Source organism: Sus scrofa, chromosome 10 (assembly GCF_054392235.1).
Source record: "Sus scrofa isolate SSC_HxYL_T2T_F1_AM1 chromosome 10, Sscrofa_HxYL_maternal_Yorkshire_Landrace_v2.0, whole genome shotgun sequence".
Taxonomy (NCBI): Eukaryota; Metazoa; Chordata; class Mammalia; order Artiodactyla; family Suidae; genus Sus; species Sus scrofa.
The window spans coordinates 22711567-22735583 of record NC_139392.1 but is presented as its reverse complement, the minus strand read 5'-3'; the positions used below and the strand labels follow the sequence as shown (position 1 = coordinate 22735583).

At 43.0% G+C, this 24017-nt stretch overlaps 1 protein-coding gene across 2 annotated transcripts in view; it reads left to right on the top strand.

Annotated features, from left to right (window-relative positions):
* The first annotated feature begins 2460 nt into the window (after window positions 1-2460).
* Window positions 2461-24017, top strand: part of ASPM (assembly factor for spindle microtubules) — a 66720-nt gene continuing 45163 nt past the window's right edge. Inside the window, exons 1-6 of one of the 2 annotated variants that reach the window (XM_084979315.1) lie at window positions 2461-2934; window positions 16824-16967; window positions 17129-18617; window positions 20434-20577; window positions 21972-22076; window positions 22575-22721. In XM_084979315.1, coding sequence (XP_084835441.1) covers window positions 2638-2934; window positions 16824-16967; window positions 17129-18617; window positions 20434-20577; window positions 21972-22076; window positions 22575-22721 — 2326 coding nt within the window. In that variant the 5' untranslated portion in view covers window positions 2461-2637. The remainder of the gene's footprint in view (window positions 2935-16823; window positions 16968-17128; window positions 18618-20433; window positions 20578-21971; window positions 22077-22574; window positions 22722-24017) is intronic. The other variant, XM_021064478.2, reaches the window with a different exon arrangement.

Genomic DNA, 24017 nt, shown 5'->3' with positions numbered 1-24017 from the left:
GAGGAAAAAAAAAAAAACAGAAGACCTCTAACTTAATTCACTTAAAATCAAAATTGGTATGACAAGCATTTATTGAGATCAGGCCATTCATTACCAGGAACTGCAGAGAGCTTGCTTCCCACCCTCAAGAAGCACCCAATCTAGTGAAGGAGGCAACATAAGGTCATCAAAGGTAAGAACAGATGCCAAGGGGCTCCCACTGTGGCTTAGCGGGTTAAGAACCTGAAATAGTGTCCAGGAGGATGCAGGTTTGATTCCTGGCCTCCCTCAGTGGGCTAAGGATCTGGCATTGCCACAAGCTGTGGCGTAGGTTGATGATGGGGCTCAGACCTGGCATTGCTGTGGCTGTGGCTGCGTAGGCCAGCAGCTGCAGCTCCAATTGGACCCCTAGCCTGGGAAATTCCATATGCCTTGGGTGTGGTTCATTTTCTTTCTTATATATGCTCTCTATAGCCATCAGGTGAAACCCGGTACTCTGTAAACTCTATAATCATTCATAAACTGTTTGCATAGCAACTATATGCCACAGCCACCTCTGAATAAACTATCCTTCATGTACATTTCATCTGGTGCTGCCACTGCTGGTGATTTCAGGACTCATGATGCGCCCACATGCCTTTGATTATCATAATATGTTTCTTGCTAGCAAGAGTTTATCCCTGTGCTCCTTGAACACAAACAATTCAACTCAGCATTCTATCCTAAGAAGCAATTTCCTAGGGCCACTATTGCATCAGTCAGGGTCACTAAGGAAGTAATTGAAGAAACCTATAAACATAGCAAATACAGAACACAGACCAGCATCCCACAGCAAAAAGCAGGCTGAAAAAAGTGGGGATTGGAAGTGGAGGGCAAATAAAAAATATCCAGTACTGGAGATCCCATTGTGGCTCAGTGGAAACAAATCCAACTAGGAACCATGAGGTTTCAGGTTTGATCCCTGGCCTCACTCAGGGGGTTGAGGATCCGGCGTTGCTGTGAGCTGTGGTGTAGGTCTCAGACGCTGCTCGGATCCTATGTTGCTGTGGCTCTGGCATAGGCAAGCAGCTACAGCTCCGACTGGACCCCTAGCCTGGGAACCTCCATATGCCGCGGGTACAGCCCTATAAAGCAAAAAAAAAAAAAAAATCCAGTACAGTCTCATTCTGGATTTTTTTTAAATTTTTGAGTCAAAAACATTGTTTTATGAAGACAAATTATGAGGGGAGGGTGTACATAAAAAAAATGGATTATTAACATGTTAAAAAGAATTGAAACACTTCAATGACTTGAACTTAAGAAGGCTTATGTTTGCAAAGTTAATTTGATGAATATTTACAGTATGAAAACAATAAATACACATTATTTGACAACTACTGTAATTCATATTAACATTTGTGCAAAAAACATGTAGGGTAGTAGTGTTCTAGTACATTAATCCTGTATTAGCCCTACAGAATTCAAAAACACCTCTATATATTTAAGACTTCTGTGTCAATGTTGTTAAGCTCACAGGGTTTAACCTCAGGTCAAATTGGGTGTCAGTGAATATAATTTCATATTCCACCTCCCTCATTTTGTTTTTCCACTTGGGGAGATTTCCCTTGAGATACTTCATGTATCCGTACCACATGCACACATTTTTTCCTGAAGTTTCCTGCTGTCCTGAGAGGTAGTAGGGTGAAGGTCTGGCCAAACCGCCTGGGTGCCTCTCCCTGCTCTGCCACCTCCCAGTCGGCTTGCTCATCGGTGAGACACAGCTAAGGTGCCTTCCTTCCAGGGCTGAAGGAAAGGCCGAGATAGAGAAGCACGGAGCCTGAAACAATCCACATCAAAGAGTAATAGCTGCACTAAGCTATCATCGTTATATCAGATACTATAATCAGAATTAAAACCAAGAAGTGTCAAGGGCGAAGCCGGTCAAAACCATCACGTCTGGACTGTTGAGAATCTCAGGCTTCATTTGTTGACCTATTTGAGCTCCCAGGACCCCGACGTCACAACCAGCAGGTAAACTTACTGAGCCGCTGCTGTGTCACTGAAATCAGCCCCTTCACACGAATAACCATTTCGTTTTCCTTATTTTCTCCCATTTGAGCCCAAAAGCCGCGGAAGAAAAGCTCAGGAATGTGACCTGGGCGGGAACATTGTAGAAAAGGAATGACTTCAACCCAATTTGCCTGCTTAACGGTTTTACCCAAGGTTGTCCCGGCAACCGCAACGACTGCGGCATTTACTGTAGAGGCTCTGGGATCTCTTCCCTTCAACAATGCCGCTCACGAAACCAAAGGGCAAATTTCTAGTCAAAGCCCCGGTTCTCAGTGGGCAGCCGAGACCCCATCACCCCGGTCGCCTACGCAGGAGAGCGACGCGCTGCCAACAACCCAACACGTTTAAATAAGGCGCCGTCTTCTCATTGGCCGGAGTTTCTGCTCGCTGATTGGTCCCTCGCGGAGGTGGGCGGTTCCTGGCGCGCCCATTGGTGGAGGAGGGAAGTTTAAACGAAGAGAAGACCGAGTTGTTTTTTCTCTAGAGTTGTGAGTGTGTGGGGCTGTTTTCTTCACCAGTCGAGGACACAGAACGAGAAAGGGGTGTATCCGCTCCAGGAGACGGAGTGAGAGTTCCTGCAGGGCCGCCCGGAGAAGCCCCGAGGCCGCCATGGCGACCCGGCGTCGGGGGCGCGGCTGCTGGGAGCGGAGTCCTCCAGAGAGGAGGCCGCCTGCCGGGCCTCCGGGTCCCCGGGCCGAGGAGGAGGCAGCATCCCCGCCGGTCCTGTCCCTCAGCCACTTCTGCAGGTCGCCCTTCCTCTGCTTCGGGGACGTGCGCCTGGGAGCATCGCGCACACTGCCCCTGGCCCTGGACAACCCCAACGAGGAGACCGCCGACGTGAGGCTGTCCCGCGTCCCGGCCGCCGAGCAAGGCTTCAGCATCTGGCCCAGCGCCTTCGTGTTGCAGGTAGGGTGGGCTACGGGGGTGGGGGGAGACGGGATCGGAACTCACGGAGGGGACCTGAGACCTGGAAAATAAAGCCAGTTCCTTTCCTCTGACGTTGGGCGAACGAACACCTTTTCTCCAGGGCGGAGGCGGCTGCGGTGGGCTGTCACCCTGGCGGTGACCGCGCGTCCTGAGAAGCACTTGGGTGGTCCTGTGTTTCGTAGAAGGGCTTTTCATAGACTCGGGCCTTGAGAAAACTTAAGGGCTATCCATCCACGCATCTATCCCTCTATATTTAAGATTGCCAAGAGTACGTTGGTTAGAGCAGGGTTTTTTTGTAATTGCTTTCCGTCAGTCACTCGCATTTTTTTTTTAGGGCCGCAGGTGCAGCACATGGAGGTTCCCAGGCTGGGGTGGAATTGGAGCTGCAGCTGCCGGCCTAGCCACAGACTTAGCAACTCAGGATCCCAGCTGTGTCTGCGACCTAGACCACAGCTCACCGCAATGCTGGATCCTTAACACACTTAGCGGGCCAGGGATCCAACCCGCATCCTCATGGATACTAGTGGGTTCCTTACCGCTGAGCCCCGAGGGGAACTCTTCGGTCATCTTAAAAAACGCATTTTAGTTTCCACAGGGAAACCGACTGCATATAGAGTCAGGGTAACTACTTATTCTGGTGAGGGAGTGAGATTTGTTTTGGCTAAATGTCTATAGCAACAAAACCAAAACACTTCCTCAGGGTTGTTTTCAACAAGAGTGCACACTTGAGCGTTTTAATATTTTTCCCCCATTTGCTGTAGTATGGTTCTAATGATGTTTCAAATTTAATTTTACAAATGTTTTGTTGAGACCTTCCTGGGTAGCTTTTCTACATTGCATCGGCCAGAGTAATGCTCCCATTCCTGTCACCCAAATCCAGAGAATTTATATTCTTCTTTTGACTGCTGTGGTCTTTCCATTGATTAGAACCTCTGAAAGTGTGAAAAGAAACAACAAATCAGCTGAGGGGATCTCACTCTTTATCTAAACAACTGCTTCCCAAGGCAGTGAGAGGTCCATTGACTTGGTCCATAAGCACTGGTTCAGCCTCACTTGTTTGTAAATGTTCCCTTTTCTTTTCATGGAAAGATATAAACTTTGTTCTATCTACATAATACATTTGCTTGTTATTTTTTGTTTGTGGGACTGAAATTCTTTGGGTTTTGGCTTTTTTAGAACTACTTCCATGTTTATAAAGTAAAAGTTTACTGATCTTAGTTTTTAAAAACTTCTTTTGTTAACTATTGATTTCCCTCGGCTTCAGGTTTGAATGTGCAGACGCCACTCAACCACCAAACCACTAAGATAATACATACACACATAATGTTTACCTTTTTACAAGTTCTTTTAAACTCTGTTTCCTTATTTAATCCTTACAAGAACTCCTGGAGTCATCATCCACATTTGCTGATAAGGTGACATGGTCAAAGGGTTTTGGTCAAAGGGTTTGTGTCGAATGGATCAGGCCTAGGCTGCTAAGTTCACTCTTCTGAGTCTTCTGTGTCTCTGTTTTCTCATCTCTAAGTTGGAAGTAGTGTCAGCTACACCTGTGCATGGTGCGCAACTGAGAGGAATCTTCAAGCAAGGATCTTACTCTGTATCGTGGATAAATGTCCTCTTCCTAATTTTTAATGAGGGCATAAAACATTTACGGATGGTTTTATTCCTGCAGTTGACAGAGCTGGGGTTCCCACCCAGTTTTTATCATTTTAAACCCCAGGGCCTGTCCCTCATATTGATTTATAGGCATGAGGCATGATTCTTCCCTAAAGACATTTGTTAGGAGGATGAGGGGAAAATTCTAAGAACAAGGAGGAGCGCCATCAAGGAGGATGCAATGTTTTGAGGAGACCAGCAGTTCTCAAACTTAAGAGTGCATCAAAATCACCTGGAGGACTCATTAAAACACCCCACCCCCAGTACTTATGATTCCAGGGATCTAGGCTGGGGCTATAATTTGCATTTCTAAGAAGTTCCCAGGTGATGCTCATGCTACTAGTCCAGGTGATCTCAGGGAAACAGCAGTGAGTGATGGCTCCGAGAGAGAGCTCAATTTTCTGCTCAGGAATTAAACGTTGGCAGCCTGCATGAAAACCAGGAATCCTAGCCGCTCGATTAGCTAGAGGCTAAAAGTAGAATTGCCCTGATTGTTGCCTCCTGTTGAAAGCAAGAATGTTTTCAACATTCAAGGAGGCAAAGGAGGCCAAGACTTTAAAACCAGGTATAAAGTTTATTGTCAGAGTCACAGTTCAATGTGTGGGAGCGCACGCAGAAAAGTAGTTTATTTAAGTCAGAAGCAAAGAAGTAATACACACCCTAAAGAGGAGTGCAAGTACGGGCGTCCCCAAGTGAGGAGAGTACCAGAGAGGGGATTTAACTCACTTATATAGTTCTTCCAGGTCTTTGTTTTCCTTTGGCCATTTACCTTGTTTTATTTCTCGTACCTGACCGGACCCAGGGCCCTCCCCAATAGGCGTGAGCATCTTTTGGCAAAGATGGTTCTAGAGCAAAGGATGCTGGGATGGTATCAGGACTTATTAGGGCCCTCTCCTTTTGACCCCTGGGAGTCTTTCTGCACATGTGTAATTGGGAAGGGCTCCTTGACCCCAGGAGTGATTGACGTGGGCATCTTTCTACTCGAGCAGAGCTTAGCTCCTGCAATTAACTTTCTCCTTGACGTGTCAAAGAGAAGCAAGGCCCAGTTTACTCAGCCTGACAAGTCCCAGCTCTTCTCAGCCCAGGGGCCCATCTACCTCAATCTCACAGGAACCACATTTTGAAGCCCACTGTAGTAAATAAATAAATAAATAAATAAATATTAGAATAGCCCTTATCTGAAACACAACCCACACCCTCAGGTGAATTAGCAGGTTGCAATAAGCAGAATTTGTCTGAGATGCTTGAAACCACTTGCATCAAATTTGTCTGGACTTCTCGTTAAATAAGGAAGATGTCTTCTCACCACTCCAGAGGTACTAATTTCTGGGGGGAAATACAGAAACTGAACTTTAAACAAGGTTTTATGCATGCAGAGGACATCTCAAGAACCATGAGCTAAAGCGTTACACTTGTCAAAGAATGAGAGAGACTCACAATTAGTATAAAAATAAGCCTACCCCCCCAAAAAAAAAGTCTGCAATACAAATATCTAGACCTTAAAAGGAATGAAGGCCAGGAGACTGTCTTTGAGGACACACACACACACACACACACACACACACTTATTGGGGTCTATCCAAGGGAAAAAAATTTCCTTAGGGCTGCAGGTGCTGCATATGGAAGTTCCAGGCTAGGGGTAAAATCAGAGCTGCAGCTGCCAGCCTGCACCACAGCCACATCAGATCCGAGCCATGTCTGTGACCTACACCACAGCTCATGGTAACTCAGGATCCTTAACCCACTGAGCAAGGCCAGGGATCAAACCCACATCCTCATGGATACTTAGTTTGGTTTATTTCTGCCAAGCCACAATGGGAACTCCCTCAAGGAAAATTTTTAAAATGATCTTTTAGGTTTCTTTTTTTTTTTTTTGGCCACACCCATGGCATGCGGAAGTTCCAGGCCAGGGCTGGAACACATGACACCAAGCAACCTGAGCTGCTGCAGTAACAACACAGGATCGTTAACCTGCTGCACCACCAAGGGAACTCCTGGGCGTTTTTACTTTTTACAAACACCTCAAATGATCTCTGTAGCCAGGCATAACATGAGGGTGCTTTCACTTTAAGAAAATAAGTGATTTTGATTTTTTTTTTTTTTTTCGTCTTTAGGGCTGCACCTGCCACATATGGAGGTTCCCAGGCTAGGGGCTGAATCAGAGCTGCAGCTGCTGGTCTACACCACAGCAACACAGGATGCCAGCTGCAGCTACAACCTATGCTGCAGCTCAGGGCAATGCTGGATCCTTAACCCACTGAGCAAGCCAAGGGATCAAATCCACAACCTCAGGGATACTAGTCTGATTCGTTTATGCTGAGCCATGACAGGAACTCCCCGATTTGGATGCTATTTTGATCTGAGTGAAAGACTTTGAGAACTGACTTGCGAGGCAGCCCCAAACCTCACTCACCTCCTACTTCTTCACTGCCATGTTTCTGGAACGGTGCGTTCATTGCACTTATGACCACAAGGTGGCGCCCCAGATCTAATAATAATACAGCTTCCGTCGCCCTGGCTACAATGATCATTTTCTGATTTGTCACTAATGAAAGAGTGAGTCACCTTTCTATAAACAGAGACCACAGAATCTTAGAACTAAATGGAAGTATGAGAGTTTATCTTATTCAGCTTTTAAAATTTTTCTCCAAAAGGAGATGTGCAATACACATTTTTACCTGTTACCTTGACTTCCTAGTGTCTCTTAGAATCTAGATAAAATAGTATCACTCTTATCTCAGACACATGGCCATGCTTCTGTTCAAACAGTTAACAGTGGTGCATCTCCAAGAATGTCATGACTAAAAAATGACAGCATATAACATCTTTCCTCTCATTTCTGTTTGAGTTGATAGAGGTTAAGAGCAAGGGAGGGAATGCGTAGGGAAACCAATTTCCAAAGGGTAAGAAGCAAAATGCTTTGTGTTTTATCTGAGTTTTTACACCTGAGAGTATTTGTCTTCATGGAAGTTGAAGTTAGCCCTGCCATCTAAGCAGGTGTGTTATAAACCCCTTTGGGCATCTCTCAGAACTGATGCCCTCACTGCCTCAGCCTGTGGTTGTTACAGAGGAAGGAAGGGCTTCCTGGTGGGAAGGTGGTTGGAGGAGGAGGCAGCATCGAGAAGGAAGAGAGGGTGAACACTCTGAGCATCTTTTCCCAATGTGCTCTCCTCCTGGGTTAGGGGATGACGCTTTCAATTAAGGATGAAAAGACCAGAACTGCATTTTGCTATGCCTTAAAACAGGCAAACAAACAACAACATAAACATGTGCAGCCACAGTTAAGTCGTTTCTAGGTTTAAATCTGCTAAAGAGATGATGTATATACAATAGTCTCTACTTCTCTCTCCCTCCTCCATCGCAGGTCATTTGCGCTCTCGCTAATTCTAAACAGCGGTGGTCCGGCATCTGTTTCTGGGATAGCACTAGGCAACTTCCGTTTCAGGGCTGTGTGCAGGCGGGCATCTTCTGCCCAGACACTCCTCCCTTAGCTCTGTCTGTTCAGCTCATTCTTAAACTTTCTCTTCCCTTAAGTACTACAATCTCTCATCACTCAGTTAAGAGACCATTGAATCTCAAACTCTTTTTTTTTTTTTTCATTGATATCAAATCTTGGAACTTGTGTTTTTATATTTATCTTTTTACTTAAACGTTCTCATTTCTTTTATTGGGAAGAATATCGTGCCCATGAGGCCAGAGACCACGCCTAGTTTTTCATTCACTGACTCATTTGTCACTTGGATGTTTAATGTGCGCCCACTCTGTGTTAAGTGCTGCATATGCGATTAGGCATTCAGTGACTATTGGTGATACAACGGTAACTCTGTAGAAGGAACACCCCCCCACCTTAAAATTTTCTATATGTAAATTGAGAAGTAAGTAGTAAGACTTCACACTCTTAAATTTATCCTAGACAGGTAATTCATTTGAATCTCAACGAGCAAGAAGATAGATATGCCCATTAAGTAAGCTATACAGGCAGACCTCAGAGATACAGTAGCTTTGTTTCCAGACCACTGCAATAGAGTGAAAATCACAGTAAAGTAAATGAATTTTTTGATTTCCCAGTGCATTTACTTATTTAGTTACTGCTTTTTAGGGCAACTCCTGCAGTATATGGAGGTTCCCAGGCTAGGGGTCGAATCGGAGCTGTAGCTGGTAGCCTACACCACAGCCACAGCAACGCAAAATCTGAGCCACATCTACGACCTACAGCACAGCTCACGGCAACGCCGGATGGTTAACCCACTGAGCAAGGGCAGGGATCAAACCTTTGACCTCCTGGAGGTTACTCAGATTTTTAATCACTGAGCCACGAAGGGAACGCCTCCCAGTGCATTTAAAAGTCATGTTTAGAGAGTTCCTGCCTTGGCACAGTGGTTAATGAATCCGACTAGGAACCATGAGGTTGCGGGTTCGATCCCTGCCCTTGCTCAGTGGGTTAACCATCCGGCGTTGCCGTGAGCTGTGCTGTAGGTCGCTCGGATCCTGCGTTGCTCTGGCTCTGGAGTAGGCTGGCAGCTACAGCTCCAATTAGACCCCTAGCCTGGGAACCTCCATATGCCACAGGAGCGGCCCAAGAAATGACAAAATAAATAAATAAATAAATAAATAAAAGTCATGTTTACACGACACTGTAATCTATTATGTGTATAGTAGCATCATGTCTAAAAAAAACACACATACCTTAAGTTAAAAAGACTTTATTGCCGAAAAATTCTAACCATCATCTGTGCTTTCAGCAAGCCGTAATCTTTTTTTTTGGGGGGGGGGTGCTCTTGCCTGGATGTTGATGGTTACTGACTGTTCTGGGTGGTGGTTGCTGAAGACTGGGGTGGCTGTGGCAATTTCTTAAAATAAGACAATGGTGAAGTTGGCTGCATTTATTGACTCTTCCTTTCATGAGCAGTTTCTCTGTGGCATGCAATGCCCTTTGATGGCATTTTACCCACCCACAGATCTTCTTTCAGAATTAGAGTCAATCCTCTCAAACCTGCCCTGCTTTATAAATAAAGGTTTATAATAATCAATAATCTTCATAGCATCTACACTAGGAATAAATTCCATCTCAGAAAACCACTCTCTTTGTTTATGCACAGGAAGCAATTCCTTATTCACTGGAGTTTATCGTGAAATCGCAGCAATTCATTCACATCTTTAGGCTCCAATTCTAAATCTGTTACAAGTCCAAGTCATGCTGCTTGTCTCCCAATAAGCCAATAAATGGAGAGAGAATTGTTGGGGCAAGGAATAGTGACTTTATTCAGAAAGCTAGTGACCAAGAAGTGGACTAGGGTCCCAAAGAACCATCTTGCTCGAGTTAGAATTCATATTTAGAATTTATATTTAAAGGGAAGGGGGTGAGGTTGGGATGTGGTTGGTTGTTGCAGACTTCTTGGTGTCAGAATCCTTTGTTTTTGCAGCTGTCCAGGTAGGTCAAGTCACAGTGTTCCTCTAAACTTCCAGCAAGAGGAATGTTATTCTCTGTTTTGCAACTTTTTATTTTATTTTTGTCTTTTTGCTATTTCTTGGGCCGCTCCCACGGCATATAGAGGTTTCCAGACTAGGGGTCTAATGGGAGCTGTAGCCACCAGCCTACACCACAGCCACAGCAACGCAGGATTCGAGCCGCATCTGCAACCTACACCACAGCTCACGGCAATGCCAGATCGTCAACCCACTGAGCAAGGGCAGGGATCGAACCCGCAACCTCATGGTTCCTAGTTGGATTCGTTAACCACTGCGCCACGATGGGAACTCCCTGTTTTGCAACTTTTTATATGAGAGCCTTGAGAATGGGCTATCCTGTATGTTTCAGGCTATAGGCAGCATTCTTAACTTGTAGCAAAAGCAATAGAATACAAAGGTTAAAGTAAAAGAAACAGATCCAATATAGAGTCAGACTTGTTCTTCCCTATTACATTCTACTTCTCTTGTTATTTATACCACATCTGCAGTTACTTTCATCACAAATCTTAAACTGCTCAAAGTTATCCCTAAGGATTGGAATCAACATCTTCCAAACCCTTTAATGTTGATATTTTGGCCTCTTCTCGTGAATCATGAACGTGCTCTCTCTTTATTTTTATTTTATTTTATTTTTTTGGCCCTTAAACAGGTTGTGATTTTGTTGTAAAGGGAAAATAAAATAGTCCCATTATAAATTCTATTTTTTCCCTATGAATATTTTATTCTAATAATGATTTTTGTTTTTTCTATTATAGTTGGTTTACAGTGTTCTGTCAATTTTCTACCATAGAGCAAAGTGACCCAGTTTCTCTCTTGCGCACGCACGCGCGCGCACACACACACACACACATTCTTTTTCTCACATTATCCTCCATCATGCTCCATCACAAGTCATTAGATATAGTTCCCAGCTATACAGCAGGATCTCATTGCTTATCTATTCCAAAGGCAATAGTTTGCATCTATTAACCCCAGATTTCCAGTCCACCCCACTCTTTCCCCCTCTCCCAGGCAACCACAAGTCTATTCTCGAAGTCCATGATTTTCTTTTCTGTGGAAAGATTCATTTGTGCCTTATATTAGATTCCAGATATAGGTGATATCATATGGTATTTGTCTTTCTCTTTCTGACTTACTTCACTCAGTATGAGAGTCTCTAGTTCCATTCATGTTGCTGCAAATGGCATTATTTTTGTTCTTTTTTATGGCTGAGTAGTATTCTATTGTGTATATATACCACATCTTCTTAATCCATTCATCTGTCAATGGACATTTGGGTTTTTTCCATGTCTTGGCTATTGTGAATAGTGCTGCAATGAACAGGTGGGTGCATGTGTCTTTTTTAAGGAAAGTTTTGTCTGGATGTATGCACGGGAGTGGGATTGCTGGATCATATGGTAGTTCTATGTATAATTTTCTAAGGTATCTCCACACTGTTCTCCATAGTGGCTGTACCAGTTTACATTCCCACCAACAGTGCAGGAGGGTTCCCTTTTCTCCACACCCCCTCCAGCATTTGTTATCTGTGGACTTATGAATGATGGCCATTCCGACTGGTGTGAGGTGGTATCCCATGGTAGTTTTGATTTGCATTTCTCTAATAATCAGCGATGTTGAGCATTTTTTCATGTGTTTGCTGGCCATCTGTATGTCTTCCCTGGAGAAATGTCTATTCAGGTCTTTTGCCCATTTTTCAATTGGGTTGTTGGTTCTTTTGGCGTTGAGTTGTATAAGTTGTTTGCATATTTTAGAGATTAAGCCCTTGTCTGTTGCATCATTTGAAATGATTTTCTCCCATTCTATAAGTTGTCTTTTTGTTTTCTTTTTGGTTTTCTTTGCTGTGCAAAAGCTTGTTAGTTTGATTAGGTCCCATTGGTTTATTTTTGCTTGTATTTCTGTTGCTTTGGGAGACTGACCTAAGAAAACATTTGTAAGGGTGATGTCAGAGAATGTTTTGCCTATGTTCTCTTCCAGGAGTTTGATGGTGTCTTGTCATACGTTTAAGTCTTTCAGCCATTTTGAGTTTATTTTCATGCTTGGTGTGAGGGTGTGTTCTAGTTTCATTGATTTGCATGCAGCTGTCTAGGTTTCCTAGCAATACTTGCTGAAAAGACTGTCTTTTTCCCATTTTATATTCTTGCCTCCTTTGTCAAAGATTAATTGACTGTAGGTGTCTGGGTTTATTTCTGCATTCTCTCTTCTCTTCCACTGGTCTCTATGTCTGTTTTGGTAGTAGTATCACACTGTCCTGATTACTGTGGCTTTGTAGTAGTGCCTGAAGTCTGGGAGAGTTATGCCTCCTGCTTGGTTTTTGTTCCTCAGAATTGCTTTGGCAATTCTGGGTCTTTTATGGTTCCTTATAAATTTTTGGATTGTTTGTTCTAGTTCTGAGAAAAGTGTCCTGGGTAACTGGAGAGGGATTGCATTGAATCTGTAGGTTGCTTTGGGTAGTATGGCCATTTTTACAATATTAATTTTTCCAACCCAGGAGCATGGAATATCTTTCCATTTATTTGAATCCTCTTTAATTTTCTTGATTAATGTTTTATAGTTCTCGGCATACAAGTCTTTTATCTCCTTATCAGGTGTATTCCCTGATATTTGATTTTTTTGGGAGTGCAATTTTAAAAGGTATTTTTGTATTCCTTTTCTAATATTTCATTGTTAGTATACAGAAATGCGACTGATTTCTGAATGTTAATCTTATATCTTGCTACTTTGCTGAATTTGTTGATCAATTCAAGTATTTTTTGGGTTGAGTCCTTAGGGTTTTCTACATATAGTATCATATCATCTGCATACAGTATCATGTCATCTGCATACAGTGACAGTTTTACCTCTTCTCTTCCTATTTGGATGCCTTTTTATTTCTTTTGTTTGTCTGATAGCTGTGGCTAGGACTTCCAGTACTAGGTTGTGGTGAGAGTTGGTTTCTTTGTCTTGTTTAGGGTTTTAGTGGGAAGGCTTTCAGCTTTTCTCCGTTGAGTATTATATTTGCTGTAGGTCTGTCGTAAATGGCTCTTATTATGTTAAGTTATGTTCCCTCTGTATCCACTTTGGTAAGAGTTTTTATCATGAGGGGATGTTGGACTTTGTCAAATGCTTTTTCTGCATCTGTTGATATGATCGTGTGGTTTTTGACTTTTGTTAATGTGGTGTATGACGATTGATTTGCATACGTTGACCCATCTTTGTGAACCTGGGATGAATCCCACCTGGTCGTGGTGTATGATCTTTTTGATATGTTGTTGGATTCGGGTGGCTAGAATTTTGTTGAGAATTTTTGCGTCTATATTCATCAAAGATATTGGCCTCTAGTTTTCCTTTTTGGTGGTATCTTTGTCTGGTTTTGGAATTAGGAATTTTCTGATTTTTCTTGGCTCCTCCTTATATTTCCTAGTTCCTTTCTAAAGTAATCTGCATTACTGTTTATATCTACTCTTAATTCCTTCATATTCGTTCTCAATTCTTTCAGTATTTTCACTATCTCCTTTTGGAACTCAGTGTCTGTTAGACTCCAGAGGTCTATTTCATTGTTTGCTCCTTCAGGGGAATTCTCCTGTTCTTTTAACTGGGAATCGTTCCTGAGCTGCTTCTTTTTGCTTCTATTTTTCTTATTCTCTGAAGCCTGAGTCTCAGTGCCCAGCCCCCTTCTGCGCATCTCAGGCTGTGGTGTCCTGGGAGGTGGTACCGATAGTGTGTGGGGCTCTCACCCTGCTTTGCCCTCCTCAGTCGAGCTGCTGCACTTTTCTCTGGGGCTTTGAGGTCCCTCGTCTCGGCTGATCTCCCCGTCAGTTAGGTAGCTTCCCAGGGTGGGTGTTCTTTCCCCTTTCACAGCACCCTCTCAGGAGTACTGGTCCCATCCTGCTTCCTTTTTCCCTCTCTTTTGTTCTACCCAGTTATGTGGCGGTTTCTTGCCCCCTTTGGAGGTTTAAGGTCTTCTGCCAGCATTCTGTAGAAGTTCTGTGTGAATCGTTCTACATGTAGAGGGGTTTTTTTTGATGTGTTTGTGGGAGACGTTGAGCGCCACGTCTTACTCCTCCGCCATCTCGATCCCCCCTCCCTAGTCAGGTTCTTAACCTGTTGAGCCAAAACAGGACCCCCATCATTTCTAGCTTTTGATTTGAAGTGAGAAATGTGCAATGCTTCCTTTCACTTTGAGGCCCTTGAAGGGTGATTGACTGACCTACTTCAGTGCTGTTGTGTCTCAGGGAACAGGGAGGCCAGAGGAGAGGGAGAGAGACAGGGGACCAGCCAGAAGACAGTGAGGCAGGCAGAACACACAGCATTTCTCAGTGAAGTTTGCCATCTTATATGGGCTCAGTTTCTGGAGCTCCAGAATGGTTCTAATACTAACATCAGAGATCACAGAGCACCAGACACCTATTATAATGAAAATTTTGCAGTACTGAAAGAATTACCAAAATGTGACACAGAGATCCACAAATGAGCCAATGCTGTTGGGAAAATGGCACCCATAAACTTACTCAACCTGGGGTTGTCACAAGCCTTCAATTTGTAAAGAAAAAAAAAATGCAGTATCTACAAAGTAAAATGAAGCAAGGAACAATAAAAGGGGGTATGCCTGTATATGAAAAGAAAGAAAGAACACTCACTGACCTAATGATTTTATATGTATGGAACACACATCAAAGAACCAGAAACATCCTAGCCTGGAACCAGAATAATCTAGCACACAATAGATGTGCTGTTAAACATTATTTCAGCAAAGCGATGAGCTGAAATTTGGTGAAATGAGACAAAGCAGCCCATTTAAAGTTTAAATTGGGACTATTTCCCAACCTTAATATGCGATTGTGGTCACCCTTCCTTTTATTAGAGTTGTGAGAATCTGATCTGACAAAGGATAACAACAAAGGTGGGTTGGAGGTGGTGTTTGTGGTCTCTGAGTCTGAGATTTTTCCAGTTCATCCACCCACTCAGGCCTTCAAAGCTTCACAAATGAGTGTTGGACTCTTCTATCACTGAGTTGTTCAAGATGCTCAGGAATTCTGCAAAGCCTGACTCAAGTAGGGAGAAGGGGCAGCTAGCCTTCACCAAAGTGTTTCCTGTGATCTTATTCTTGTTGTGTTTTGTGTACTGGGTCACTTAACTGATTTAGCATAATTTAACAAGATAGATCCAAAAATATTTATTTAGTATCGTGAAACTAGAGTAGGCTTATCCTGGCCCAGTGGCCATGCAAAAGTTTGGGAATAAAAGACAGTCTGAAAGTTCTCTTGTGGCGTAGCGGGTTGAGGATCCAGCATTGTCACTGTGGCCACTTGGGTCTCTGCTGTGGCAGGGGTTCAATCCCTGGTCTGGAAGCTTCCACATGCTACAGGCACAGCCAAAAAAAAAGAGAGAGAGATCTCAGAGGAAGACCTTCTTTTATGTAGCAGGCAAGCTTAGTACTAAAAACAGGTGCCCGGAGTTCCCGTCGTGGCGCAGTGGTTAACGAATCCGACTAGGAACCATGAGGTTGCGGGTTCGGTCCCTGCGCTTGCTCAGTGGGTTAACGATCCGGCGTTGCCGTGAGCTGTGGTGTAGGCTGCAGACGCGGCTCGGATCCCGCGTTGCTGTGGCTCTGGTGTAGGCCGGAGACTACAGCTCCGATTAGACCCCTAGCCTGGGAACCTCCATGTGCCGCGGGAGCGGCCCAAGAAATAGCAAAAAAAAAGACAAAAAAATAAAAAATAAATAAAAAAATAAAAATAAAATAAAAAACAGGTGCCCATGTAACAAAACTAATCTCTAGACGTATGAGTTCTAAGAAGCCCAGGTTCTGTGAAGATGACAGGAGACTTGCTTTTCCTGTCCAGGCAGAAAGCTCTAAAGGTCTAACCTCTCTGAGGCCGACACCAGTTCTGTGTGACCCTTGGTCCTGATGTTGCTAGTTGGTCTACCATCCCGCCTCCCTTCTAGCATTACTTAATACAACTCCTGCAATAAAACTTGTGGTTTAGTTTATATAAATAAGTAAATAAAGCAAAACTTGTCCTTTTTTCCCCCTGAAAACAACAGACACAGAGTTCATTTGGTCATGTTAGGTTTTTGCATTTGGCAAATTCCTGCCAGCCTGTGCGATTAGATGTTAAACTCCTGGACTCAGACCGCCTGTGTTCTAATTACCAATGGTGTGACTTTGGCAAAATACCAAAAGCTTTCTGGACCCTGATTATTTCATCTGTAAAATGACTCTACTTCCTAGGATGTTAGGATTCAATGGATCACATCAGACACCTCTAACTCTGCCTGGAACATAGCGGGTGTTTAACAAATACCAACAGTGACGATGTGGACTTTTGAGGAGTTTGTGGGGAAGAAGGACTTTAATTGATCATCTTTCATCTCTTTTTGAAAAAGTCTTTCTAATGCATGGTCATTATATTTGAAATAGAAGTTCTGTACATATTCTAAAGAAATAGAAATGTGTGATTAAATTCATAAAAACCACTGAACTAAAATAAAATAATTTGGAGACTCTCTCTTCCATTGCTCATGTACAATTGGGAGTTTATTACAATTTTATTTTGTCGTGAACCTTCTTATTTCTCGTCGCTTTTTTCTTTGTAATGAAATGAGATAGGTAGAAACATGTATTTGGCTTGTCGAATGTTGTTAGAGTGTTGGCATGATTAACAATGGTTAATCCTCTACTATGTTACATTGCGTTTGATTTGTTTTGGTTATTATACATTACTGCTGTTATAGTCATTTAAAATATGTTCTTTTGATTATAGCCTAAAGAAAAAGTTGTGATTTCGATCACCTGGACACCGTTAAAAGGAGGCCGAGTAAGAGAGACTGTGACATTTCTCGTAAATGATGTTCTGAAGCATCAAGCTATATTACTAGGAAACGCAGAAGAGCAGAAAAAGAAAAAGGTAATACATTTTAATCATTCTGTAATTTACTCTAAGGAAATAATAATGTGTACAAATATTTCGGTAACAGTCTGTCAGTGAGTCACCTACACGGTATTGCTTACTTAAAGGTCATATCCTATAGGTATCGAAGTGATCTGTACGTTTTCTTATTTTGGCAGCGGAGTCTTTGGGATACCATTAATAAGAAGAAAGCATCAGCCTCTTCAAGTAATAACAAGAAGGTTTCGAATATTCCAAATATTAATAAAACATTTAGTGTTTCCCCAAAGGCCGAGAGAGTCAGGAGCCCGCTACAAGCCTGTGAAAATTTGGCTGTGAATGAAAGCTGTTCCCCAAAAGACAACCATTCTTTAATCCTTGAAGAAAATACAATACCCATATCACCTATCAGTCCCACTTTCCCAGAGTGCCACGGGGACACCTGCCTGCCACTCTCTGCCCGTCGGTCCACGGCCTACACATCCCTTCCTGTATCTGAAAATGGGGAGCTGCTGAAAGTGGAAGGTGCCCTCCTTTCAAAGGATTTTAATTTTAACGAGAAGATCCTAACTGAAACTTCCTTTGACTCCACAAATAATGTTAACGGCCAAATTGAAGAAAATAGTAAACTTATTCTTACCCCAAACTATTCTTCAACTCTGAACATTACACAAAGCCAAGGACATTTTCTAAGTCCAGATTCCTTTGTGAATAACAGCCGCTCAGCTAACGATGAGCCAGAATTAGCGGCGTGTCCTTCACCAGATATATTTGTGGAAGGTAATTCAAGGCCTATGCAATTAGAATCCAAAAGTGTGCATGAAATTTACCAGACAATTTTAAGTCCAGATTCTTTCATAAAGGACAGTTATGGACTAAATCAGGATCTAGAATCAGAGTCATTTAATCCAGTTCTATCCCCAGGTCAGTTTGTAAGAGGTAGTGTGGCATATATATGTATATCTCAGCAAACATGTAAATTGTCACCATTAGCAAATGTAAATTCTCAGGCCTCACAGTCACCTCAAGATGGGAGAAAAAATGAAGTTTTTCCTTGTATTCCTGAATGTCAGCTTTCAAAATCTCCAGAAGCTATTTTTGAAGAATCCAGAGCTGTAGAAATGAAGTCAAATTGCTACACTTTTAAAAAACAGAACCAGCCTAAATTTTCTGCAGCTCAGGATATTTCTGGCCACAGCCACCATAAACCAATTAAGAGACGCCCAATACTTTCCGCCACTGTTATTAAAAGAAAGCCGACTTGTGCCAGAGAAAACCAAACAGAGACTAACAAACCAAAGGCAAAAAGATGTCTCAACAGTGAAGTTGGTGAGTGCGAAAAAGAAGAAGATAATCAGAAAGAGGATTTTCATTCTTACATTCTATCTGGAGACCCAACATTAAGTAAAACTAAGAATTATACAAATGTAATAACTCCTCCCTCAAAGACGACTTTAGTTTCTCGTAAAAGAAAGAGTGAGGGAAACACAGAGGATGAAAAGGTGCGTGTCACAGTTACAGAAGATACAGAAATACAAGAACTCAAAAGGATCCATTTTTCTCCTGTGGAGCCTAAAGCATCAGCTGTTAAAATCACAAGAACAGTGATGACATCCACCTCCAAACGCATTAGCAGCAGAGAGAGAGTAAACCTGAAAAGGAAAACCGGTGAGCCCTGTTAATAAAATCTTTAATGAAAGTGTACCTATAAAAGGCCTGTTTGCTATTTCGTCTGGTTTAGTAAACGGCTGCTGATAAGCTTGAATTAACTTGTCCTTTTCATCTACCGAGTTGCTCAGTGGAAGACAGGGCAAATGCAGTGTGGGGTTGAATTCGGAAATCACTGATCTTGTTCTCATTGAAACTTGGTGTTTGCTCATTGTGGTTTTTCTGCATTAATTTTGATTTTTAAAAAACACTGCATTAAAGGGCTTGTCTTGCTTTCTTCTTGCCTCATTGCTCTAAGATTTCCAATACATGTTGAATAAGTGGTGAGAGTGGATATCTTCCTTGTTCCTGACCATGTATTTTTTTTTGGGTCTTTTTAGAGCTGCACTCATGTTATATGGAGGCTCCCAGGCTAGGGGTCTAATCAGAGCTGTTGCTGCTGACCTACACCACAGCCACAGCAACACCGATCCAAGCTGCATCTGCGACCTACACACAGCTCACAGCAATGCTGATCCTTAACCCACGGAGCGAGGCCAGGGATCGAACCCACAACCTCAGTGACCATGTATTCTTTTATTGACTTTCATATCTGTTGTTTGCTCACTAATTCAGATCTTTCTGAATAGCTAAGGAACATAGCTATTTTGATCTCCTTCAAAGTGTACCATAAATGATGAACGAGTCACATAGTGAATGAATGACTGAGCAAGTAAACCACTGATGTGTTGGTACTTGAACCTGTGGTTGGTTTGAGGTGGCCACCTAGCTGAACCTCTCTGCAAGGTTTAAAGAGAATTGCAGGAGTTCCTATCATGGCACAGTGGAAACAAATCCGACTAGGAAACGAGGTTGCAGGTTCAATCCCTAGCCTCACTCAATGGGTAAAGGATCCAGCATTGCCATGAGCTGTGGTGTAGGTCACAGATGTGGCTCAGATCCCAGGTTGCTGTGGCTGTGTTGTAGGCCGGCAGCTGTAGCTCCGATTCGACCCCTAGCCTGAGAACCTCCATATAACATGGGTGCAGCCCTAAAAAACAAAAACAAACAAAAAAAAATTGCACACATGGGGTATCTGACTAATGAGCATGGTAACTCAGAGTACCCCTGGCCCTCTTTCTGTTCTGAGAAACCTAGGACAGCAGAGAAAAAAATCAGTTTTCTAGGATGCATTATTCAGCATTGATAAGGTGCCTCTTTGTGTCATGCATTGTTCTAGGCCTTGTGGCTCCAAGGAGGAAAGACAGAATTCTTGTCTTCAAGTTGCTCCCAGTCCTCTGAGCTGTGCAAGGAAATCGCGAAAGCGCAAAAGCGGAGGCACTTTACATGGCTTTCTGTGAATGGCACGAAGCAGTGGGAGGATTCCAAGGAAGGTTCCCACAGCATAAAACGCTTCCAGGGAGAGAGGCTAGCTTACCAAGGCTTCAGAATGAGGAAATAGGTTAAAATGCAAGGAACTTTATAACCTAATATTATGTAACAATTTGAACATGTTCCTTATTTTGATAATTTGCATAGATTTGCAATTCTTCTAAATTACAATTCTTCTAAATCAAAGTTAAGCTAACCTTTTCTCTAAGGTCCAGATACTAATTATGTTTTACAGGACAAACGGTCTCTGTTACAACCACTGACCTGTGCCTTTGTGGAAGGGAAAACAGTCACAGACGATGTGCAAATGAACAAGGGTGGCTGTGTGCCAATAAAACTTTATGGACAGTGAAATCTGAATTTCATATCATTTTCATGGGTCATGAAATAGAATTGTTTTGACTTTTTCTCAACTAGTATTTATAAATGTGAAAACTCTTCTTAGCTTGCAGGCTGTACACAGAGATCTGTGGGCTGGATTTTGCCCTAGGCCTTCAGTCGCTGGCCGCTGCCTTTATTAGCTCGTATCTTGTAGCAGCACAAGCTGGTGTGAAGCCTGCCTGGGAGGGAGTGAACTGCATCCTGACAGGTTATCGCTGCTGTGACTTTATGTGCTTTCCTCTCCAGGGGCCACCCTCCTTCTGCCTGGTCACCTGGGTGAGGCATGGAGACCCTTCTGGGTTCTGACTCTCCGTCACTTGTCTAGACATTTATTATAAAGGCTTGTGAGCTCAGCTCTGAATATAATTCTTCCCCAGTTTGTCTCCACTGCTGCTGTGTTCATTTAACTCTCACGAGAGAGCTCACTTTGGCCCCTGGGATAGCTGCCTTCTCATTTTCTGTCTCTAGTCTGACTTTTCATTCCACTCTCCGTATTATTATCTTCTGGAATAGATATGATGTCACTCTCTAGACATAAGTCCTTCACCTGCCCGCCAGGTACTTCACACTGATTCATGGTGCAGGCTCGGACGCTGTGCCGTCCAGCTCCACCGCTTCCCAGCGTGGGTGACCTTGCTCTAAGCTCCAGTATCCTGATTCCATAAAACATGGGTGGGAATAGGGCACGTCTCATAGATGTCTGGTGATGATTGCATGAGGTGTCACCGAAGTACCCAACTATGAACTGTCATTGTTATATTTTAGTGGAATTGAAAGCTTTTCTTCCTCGCCCAACCTCTTTTTTTGTCTTGTTTTGCTTATCTATGTTCTTGGGTCCAGGCAGTTTGCAGGTCAGTCACAGGCCATGTCCCTGGTGTGGAACTTCCACTGCAGGGTCAGCGCTGGTGCTCTCCCGCCAGGGGGCTGTCCTGCCCTTTAGGTGACCTAGCCCTCCCTCCCCTTGTCCCAAAGCTCCTTATGTGTCCCTCTCCTTATGTAGCTATTTGGATTATTCCCAAACTTGCTCCTAAACCAAGAACTTCCCAGGGCTGGGACCACGTCTTTTCATTCTGTCTTCTCAGCACAGAGCATGGAGTCTGGTGTATACACATACACGGTGAACTGGCTGGGTGTGAGCGTAGCTTCTACACACACAGTGAACTGGCGGCATGTGAGCATAGCTTCTGCACACACACAATGAACTGGCTGCATGTGAGCATAGCTTCTACACACACACACACACACACACACAGCGAGCTGGCTGCATGTGAGCATAGCTTCTACACACACACACACACACACACACACACACACAGCGAGCTGGCTGCATGTGAGCATAGCTTCCACACACACACACAGTGAACTGGTTGGGTGTGAAGCATAGCTTCTGCAGGCACCAAGTGAATTGTAGTTTCTGGTCAGTAACTTTCATACATAAGGTTTATTGCCAGGGTTCATAGCATAGTGCCTGGTACGTAGTGGTTATTCAGCATTTGCTAACCAGATGTGATTGCGGAGAACCCAAATTTTAACGTGGTGACAGTTCATTCACGGAATTTATTTCATCTTTTAATGCTATTACTCTGCTCTCTCATGTTTTAGATGCATTCGGCTACAGGACTCCTAGTTCTAAAACAAACAGAAGGACCAAAGCCATTGTTCCTGTGGCACAGTCTACTTTGACTTTCATAAAACCCCTAAAAACAGGCAAGTGTTTAATATCTTTATGTGAAACTAACATGGAACGAGCATTAATTACATTTTAAATGGAAGTAAGTTATTTGAATAAAAGCCTTGAAGAGTTAAGTGTGTTAAATAACAATCAGGATATTTTCTCAGACTTTAATAAAATTGACTCGTTAATTGATATTTTTAAATAACAAGGAGGTACTGCTTTCCTTTTTCTCTTTTCACTTTGAGTACATTTTATACCCAAAATGCTCTCAACCATTTCCAGCAAGTGGTGGGAAAGCAAATACTGTTCCCCGATTTAAAGTGATTTTGGAGTTCCCTGGTGGCCTAGCAGTTAAGGGTCTGGCGTTGTCACAGTTCAGTCCTGGCTGGGGAACTTCTACATGCTGCGGGCACTGCCAAGATTTAAAAAAAATAATAAAATAAAATTGGTTTTGCTGGTAAAAATGATCTTTTGCTATAGCTTACAATTTAAAGGAAAATTTCTCATGCATAACCCAATTGTATTCTTAGGTATTCCTAGACACCCGATGCCATTCGCTGCAAAAAATATGTTTTATGATGAACGCTGGAAGGAAAAGCAGGAACAGGGCTTCACTTGGTGGCTAAATTTTATATTAACTCCTGATGACTTCACTGTAAAAACAAATATTTCTGAAGGTAAACATTAAGTTAATGTTTAAATTAAGTAATACTCTCGTTTTAGCATTCTGTAGTTATCCATATCTATTTATTGTATTGTAGTTAATGCCATGGTCCATGAATTCATTGACATGAATGCTCAAGATTGTGTGGGTGAGAATTTTTAGGGAATTTTGTGCTGAAACTACCAAGCTTTATTTTTTTCTTTTTGGTTTCCTTTCTCACTCATTAGCTAAGGCGATTCTAGCCTTTTGGGTGATATGGTTTTATTTTAATACAGATTCAATCTGAGTTAACTGTGAAACACGGCTGATAAGAAATCCAGTTCAGGAGTTCTCTTGTGGCACAGCAGCTTAAGGATCTGGCATCGTCACTGCCGCAGTTTGGGTTGCTGCTGTGGCGCAGGTTCGATACCTGGCCCAGGAACTTCCACATGCTATAGGTGCAGCCAAAAAAAAAAAAGAAAGAAAAAACCCAGTGCAGTCTTGTCTGCAAATGTCCTGGTGAATCTGTTTAACAGTTTGTGTGGCCTGGTCATTTGAGTCCTATTATCTCCACTGTACCTTAGTTTAAGATGTTCATAGCCAAATATTTAATTATGAGGAGTCTGAAAACCAGCTGATAGTGGGTAATTTTTGAAACATCGCAGTGTTTGTTCTGGAAAAGAGAAAACTCAAGTGTAGAAGATGGAGGAGTTCCCATGGTAGTGCAGCGGAAATGAACCTGGCGAGCACCCACAAGGACGCGGGTTCCATCCCTGGCCTCGATCAGAGGGTTAAGGATCGGGCATTGCCATGAGGTCATGAAGTTGCAAACACGGCTCAGATCCTGGATTGCCGTGGCTGTGGTGTAGGCCAGCGGCTACAGCTCTAATTCGACCCCCAGCCTGGGAACCTCCATATGCCGCAGGTGTGGCCCTAAAAAGACAAAAACAAACCAAAACAAAATGGAAACATGATTCCTTCAAATGTTTGAAGGGTTTTCTCCTGAGAGAAGGAAGCTTCACCAGGGCTGCCTGCTCATAGAAGTTACAGGAATCAGTTCAACTCAAGAAAAAACTCATCTAAGTGTTTAACCTGCCAAAGCACCTCACACTCTAACCCTAAGAGGAGGCTCTCTGGGTCATTGCAGTGTTCCAGCAGACACTGGGTTGCACCTGTTAGAGAAGCAGGTATAGGAATTTTACATTAAAAGGCCCTTTGATTAGATGATCTCTGTGGTCAATTTTCTTTTTTTTCCCCCCAAAGTGTAATTTTTTTCCTTTTCTTTTTTTTTTTTTTTTTTTTTTTTGGTCTTTTTAGGGCCGCACCCGCA